This window comes from Diadema setosum, chromosome 7 (genome assembly GCF_964275005.1).
Source record: "Diadema setosum chromosome 7, eeDiaSeto1, whole genome shotgun sequence".
Classification (NCBI taxonomy): Eukaryota; Metazoa; Echinodermata; class Echinoidea; order Diadematoida; family Diadematidae; genus Diadema; species Diadema setosum.
In genome coordinates this window covers 19,219,572-19,226,244 of record NC_092691.1, presented here as the reverse complement: position 1 = coordinate 19,226,244, position 6,673 = coordinate 19,219,572, and the positions used below count along the sequence as shown (strand labels likewise).

The window sequence follows — 6,673 nt, the reverse complement described above, 5'->3', positions numbered from 1 at the left end:
TAATCCCCGTGTGTGACAGCAGTCAAGCAGTACAGGTATCTCCTTTCCATGGTCAACTGCATGCGCCGTCCAACAATACAAAATATCGATCGGGTCAGCAAAAGTCAAAATACAGTAAATTCAGTCTTGATTGCTACGCACGTCTATATACGAGTTTTGCAGCACTAGAAGCCCACTAAGGTAAAGGTAAATCATGCAAAAACACACAAAATTGTGAGACAGAAGAACAGACATTGGTAGCAGAAACTCTACACTATCTGGTAAAGTAAATATTCAACTCACTTTAGGACTCATCAACATGAATTTAGCCCACAAATGCAGACACTCTGGTATTCATTTTGGGAACCTGGTATACACTGTACCAGTACCAGGTTCCTGTCTATGAGTTGATGCTACGGGAACCTACGTGTATTATACCAGGTTCCTGGAAGGAATGGGTTAATAGTACAGTACATCTCCTCCAACTACATTTACTGTGGAGCATCTTCCAGCTCCACAAACAGAGATATTTTACATTTCACAATTTGACAATAGATTTTTTTTTAAAACCCAGAGGGGGGTTTCATGTTCTGAACTTGAGCTTCTTGCCTCCTGCTTTACGCTACGTCAGTTAGGTAGGCTCCAGCGTCTCCCTTGAGCAGATTGAGGGCCATGTCCTTGAACTCCAGCTGGTTTGCGATGCGGTAGGTCGTCAGGACGTCCGGACAGTGGCCCAGGAAACGTTGCATGTGGGACGCCATCAGGCTAGTCTTGTTCGATTCCTGTCGGTACCTGGGGAGAGACGGGACTGCTTTGCTAGTGGCAACATTAATTTCATGCTACGTTCAGTGCAGTACATAGAAAGCAAACAACCAAGAGCCACAGAATTGCATGTATTTGTACAAGTGTGTGTACATGTGTTGTAGGTAAACCAAAAAAGTGGATAGTGTTTGTTGATTGTTCCATGTTGAGCGTGCTGAGTAGGGTTACCAAAGATAACTTTGTCAAACTGTCTTCTTGGATGTCCTCAGTGATTAAAACACATTTGAAGTTTTCAAAAAGCAATGAAAAGGTCATTTATTAGAAAGTGAGGGCTCCTGCATGGTACTCTGGCATCATCAGAATCAACTCAATGAAGTAGTAAAGAAGAGATTTACCTATCACAAAAGTAATTCCACTGGTTCTTGCAGAAAAAAAAAGAAATTTGATCTTGCTACACAGGTTTTGCATCTCATTACACTTTAAGGATGTATGACTCCAAACACAAACAAGAAGTGTAGGTAGTGACTGCTGCATTTCTGTATGATAAGTAGCTTTTGCTGCTAGTTTAAATGATCAAAAGTGGGGAAAAAAAAATCATATGTAGTCCCCTATTTATGGACCATTGAACTCCTAAGTGTTGTCGATAAACTCTGATCAAAAGTACCAAATTCTGATCAGGGTTGACTGTCACTGGTACTTGTGAACTGCAAAGCCCTTGATTTGCTGGCTCAGTGCATCATTTCACATGGGTATAAAATGCAATTATATTTTATTGAATGGCAATGAATTGGATACCAGTGAATATTGGCCCTAGTGAGTGCAATATTCCCTGGTATTCCATGAATCATAGCAATTCAATATAATCATCTACAGTAACTACCTAGAGAAGGCATTAACTGTTTAAAAAAAAAAAATTTAAAAAATGCCATACTTCTACTAGACTTTGAAGTTGACTCTGCATTGAAAAAGGAGTGACTACACTAGCACATGTAGCAAGATGGGTGCATGCTTGTGAATAGTAATGACAGTTTCCTCATTTAGTACAGTAACAAACGTTTACACACTCAGCGAGCACTTGCGCAACAGGTGAGACAAAATATGGTGTATTGTTTCACGACCACTAAACAACGGTAGCCTTTGGGGAATTAAAACATTAGCCTATGTGTTTCATTCGATACCCTCTGATATTGCACATTTAAAATTATGTGGGCAAGAATATTTGCTTTTAATGCCCGCCAAAATGTCCTATATACAAATGAAGACAATAATAGATAATACTGTGTCCTAACAGAGAAACAAGTTTTACAGAAGCAAGTTAAATTTACTAGGTTTTATCAAATTGTACAGTACAGTATTCATCGCATAATCGGGCATCTGATAATCGGGAACCTCGCTTAAATGACATACGCTTCCCAGAAACATTTCCAATGCATGTTATTTTCACTGGATAATCGGGCGGGGACCTCTGATAAACGGGACAATTTTTCTTCAAGCGATCTTTGATTTTGTTGATATTTTACACAAAAAATCTTACAAAATACCACAACAATTATTTCAAAGATTCCCTATCAGTTGTCGTTCACATCTTACTTACAAAGCAAGCTTCGGACTGGTGTGTTTTGACCTCCGTCCATCCAGTACACGTACATACATAGCCACGAAAGCGCCGTGTATAAGTAACCATGCCATTGCGAAACACATGCTTTCGCGAACATTCTTCTCCCCTACATTAACATATAAGCAAAGCCGTGTGCAGGGAGAGCTAGAGGGTCACGACGAGGGGTAGCGTGGTGGTTGTGTATTCATGTACATGTACAGTACGTCAGTATGCATACGTGTGTGTGCACTACATGTACATGTCGTATGCCATTAGTGTATGGTGAGTGCTCATCGCGAAATCGGGCACCTCGCTTAAAGGGGCCGTGTTTGCTACTCCCAACCTGTCCCGATTATGCGATCAATACTGTAGTATTTGAAATGTCTTATGCACAGATAAACCGAAGGTCATCCCCCTTGGCCAATTCACATTATTGTCACCAATTCTATACCTTAAATTTCTACAACCTTTCTCTCCCCTTTGTCTGATTTAAGTGAATTTTCTTTTTATCACTCTATTTGTGTGATCTCCTTTTTTTCTAATCAAAATTAATTCCAATTCAGTTACCCTTTAACATGTTAAAGATGGCCTGATTTTGCTACAACATGCATTTCTCATAGACACTTGCCTGAGTATACTCGGGACTCGTCCTCAACGGGTTAAATGCCTGACATATTTTTTGAGCTGCATAGTTTAATGGCATACCAGTATTACTAATCCTGCAAGTTCAATGACCGCAAATTATGGAACACGAGGTGATTATGTCATTAAAACCCCAACTTTGATTACTGTGCTTATGAGCCTCTGCTCCTGTTATGTATCTATTACAAGAGTAATAATAATGAAACAAACAAACAAAACCAACAAGGCCCAGAGTTTCTTTTCCCACCTAAATTGGTGGGGGCCTCTCCATCTGAAAAATTCATTCACAACAGATGTACATTCAAATGGCTAGGCTCATACCTGGAAGCGACCTCTGTAAAGTGGTTGGCAGTCAGCTGAATGCTCGCCCGGAAGTCTTCCAGGTACCTGAAGTTTCCCTGGAGGACAACATTGTGGTAGAGGGCAGCAGACCACTCACTCTGCTTGGGGTACGCATCTTGAATGATAAGAGCCTGCAGGGGATCGGAGGTCAAATGACGCAGACACTGCACACTGACAAGTTCCTTTCATAGTTGTTGTATTTTCAGTACACGGGTATACACGTGCTGATAAACAAATTTAATGGGAAAAAATATTATCACAAGATCACACAGAGATATACATGGACATATACAGACACAAGAAGTTTACTGACATATGTAAATACCCTATAAACACACTTAGAGAAAACAATTTCCAGGAATACTTACTTTAATGGTTCCCCTTTTCTACCTAGAAGTAGTAAAGTGGTGGCGTTATGGTATACTAGTAATTTATTCTATTTTGTTACTGAGTGCAGACTAACAACAAAGTTTGACAGACATTTATAATGCTTGGAGAGGAGAATGCCCTCCAATTAAGAAACTTTCCTAAACAAGCCCAGGGTACTGGAAGGAAATGATAACACAAAGAGACAAAGTTTGAATTGGTGAACTTAAAGGTCCTGCTTACCTTTGGGAGCAGTGATTTTAAAAATGTTCAAGATATCACTTTTGGTGCATATGTGTAGGTCAGCTGTATCACAAAACATCCTACCATATAAAATTTTTGCAATAAAGCCTAAAATATAAGGAAATATCACTATTTTTCTCATTAAACCGTAACTGTAGACGGTTTAGTCTGGAATCATTTGTATTATAACTATTGTTCACATTTTGTATTTTCAACAATACTTGACATCGACTACACTGGTTCAAATTTTTACTTTGTTGTTTCTCTCCCTAACTCACATTTTAGAATGATTTTGAAGCGCTAATGTTGGGTTTGTGTCTCATCTGCAAATGGTAAATTGTGCCTTTAAATAAAAGATTGATGATTTCACAAAGGTCAGACAGACATGTGAATATACATCCTACTTGACACAACAGATTTACTTATTAGCAGATTTTTCAAAACTAGCAATGGAAACAAAAAATAATAATTCAATTACTGGATCTATTAACCCCTCCTTGCATGACTGATATCAACAATAGCAACAACAAAAACAGTCTAATACCTCGTGAAATTTGGGGTGTTGGGAGACGAATTTGGGAACATCTTTGGGGTCAATGTTGATAACCTTTGACCTCAAGGGAAGGAGATGAATCTGAAGAGCTATCAGCCTGGCCTTCTTGACGCAGCGCTCCGCATGACGCAGACAGTTATCCTGATGGGAGAGGGAAAGCAAAGGAGGGAACACTTCTTTGAAATACAGACTCCACTCCATGACTGCAGAAACTTTATGAATATATCAGTCAAAATGTAAAACAACCAAAAATAGAAAATGCTTCATTCAACTTGGACCAAAAATAACAAACTTATATGAGAATTAAGAGTTTTTAAAAGTTCACATGCTCTAATTTCAGTCTTTTCTGATCTTTTTGTTACCACCATTGCAAAGGAATGCAAAAAAAAAAAAAATCTGCAATCTAAAATGACTTTATTAAAAAGACAGTGAATGGATTTATGTGAAAAGAGTTATATGACGGCATGCAGTAATAACAGGTGTCATGTGGTCAAATGCACTTTGCACCAAAATGCTGGTTGAAGAAAGCATTTCCTACTGACATGATTTTTACCATGTTTTCAGCATCTCATAGCACCTACTGTCAACAAAAACTTAATAATGATAGCACCGCCAATGATCTGTGGCTCCAAGAGTGGCCAAATTATTTACCTGTGCAAAGTTCTTGGCAGCATTCGTCAAGTCTTGGAGGATGTTCTCAAGAATATTCTGAATCTCAATATTGCTGTCTGGAAACAAGAATCATAATGGATGGATGGAGGTGAGAAAGTACATTTTTTATCCCTTTTTCCTTTCTTCTTCTTCTTTTTTTTTCAGTTCAGCGTAATTTTAGAGTGCTTGCGTCAGCTGATTTCGAATGAAGTTTGCGCATACAAACATACTATGCTTGATCATAGTATATGAATTTCAAAACAGAAAGATTTGTTGGTATGTAAACATACTCAGAATGAATCATCATATTTACCAACATATTACATCATGTATAGGTTGTATGTGAATAAAAAAATCAAAGACAAAAGGATTATCTCAATCATAATATCAAAGTCAGCATTCAGCTATGTTATGGTTACAATGTATTATAAAGCTGCTAACTGCATGCTAAAGTGATAGTTCATTTTTCTTCAAAAGATAACATGTTCATAATTTGAAAACTCTTTATAGTCTTATAATGACAAATAACATTCTTGGATTATTTTGTGAATTACACGAATATTATCAGTTTGCAGAAGAGATACTGCACATCTCACATTATGATTTTATTTTTCCAAGTGCACCTATTTATGTCTTTACTCGTAATATCAGCCCAATGCATTTAATGCTTGGAACACAGGAAAAAGAAACTGATTAATTGACAAGAAGAGTGCTTGCAGTGGGGGCTTAAAAGATGCTTGCTCCCTACCCATACTCCTTGATTCCAGTGACTTGATCCTCTGTACAGCATCCTGCTCCAGCAGACTGGCCACCTCCCGGTACATACCACACTTGAGGGCAACAAGGCCGTAAGTCTCTGTGTCCGGAGGGTCACATCTCTTCAGGTAGTCCAGCAGTGCCACTTTCAGCTTGTCGTCCTGTAAATAAAAGGAAAAGAAATAGAGATACTGGCGAGAACAGAAGAAGGCAAAGACAGGCTGGCATCCCAGGGATGAGAATGTTTGGTCCTCTCAATCACAGAATTCAGGGAGTAGTGTACATATCACACTGACTATAAAGGGGGACAGAAACTTTATGATACCAAGCTGATATCGATCAAAAAATCTACGTAGGTATGTAAGACTACTTTTTTACTCAGTCTCTTTTTGTGAATCATGACAAAGAATACCTAAACAAACAAACAAACAAAAACAAACAGGTAGTTATGACATTATAATGTAATATAAAGGGAGAGCCATGCCAAAAACTTGTGAAAGAGCAAAATGATGCAATAGAGAGAAACAGATTGCCTCACAAGACACAGAGAGCAAGATATAAAATCACAGATTGAGCAATACAGGTGGAAATGAAATCAACAAATGCCTACTTCTCGACAAGTAATACTGTATACGCCGTTATTTTCGTGTACAGATATTTTTGTGAATGACGAGGTCATAGATATTTTCGCGAGATGTTGTTTTCGCGAATCGATGTCGACGCTGACGTTAATGCTCTATTAACAAAGCGCATGGAGACAATTTCGCGTGTTGTTAAATTCG

At 38.4% G+C, this 6,673-nt stretch overlaps 1 protein-coding gene across 1 annotated transcript in view; it reads right to left on the bottom strand.

Annotated features, from left to right (window-relative positions):
• Positions 1-561: 561 nt before the first annotated feature.
• Positions 562-6,673, bottom strand: part of LOC140231100 (spatacsin-like) — a 70,223-nt gene continuing 64,111 nt past the window's right edge. The window contains exons 40-44 of the mRNA XM_072311253.1: positions 5,884-6,052; positions 5,136-5,212; positions 4,476-4,625; positions 3,302-3,453; positions 562-771 (exon numbers count right to left, since the gene is read on the bottom strand). Of these exons, the coding sequence (XP_072167354.1) occupies positions 597-771; positions 3,302-3,453; positions 4,476-4,625; positions 5,136-5,212; positions 5,884-6,052 (723 nt within the window). The 3' untranslated portion in view covers positions 562-596. The remainder of the gene's footprint in view (positions 772-3,301; positions 3,454-4,475; positions 4,626-5,135; positions 5,213-5,883; positions 6,053-6,673) is intronic.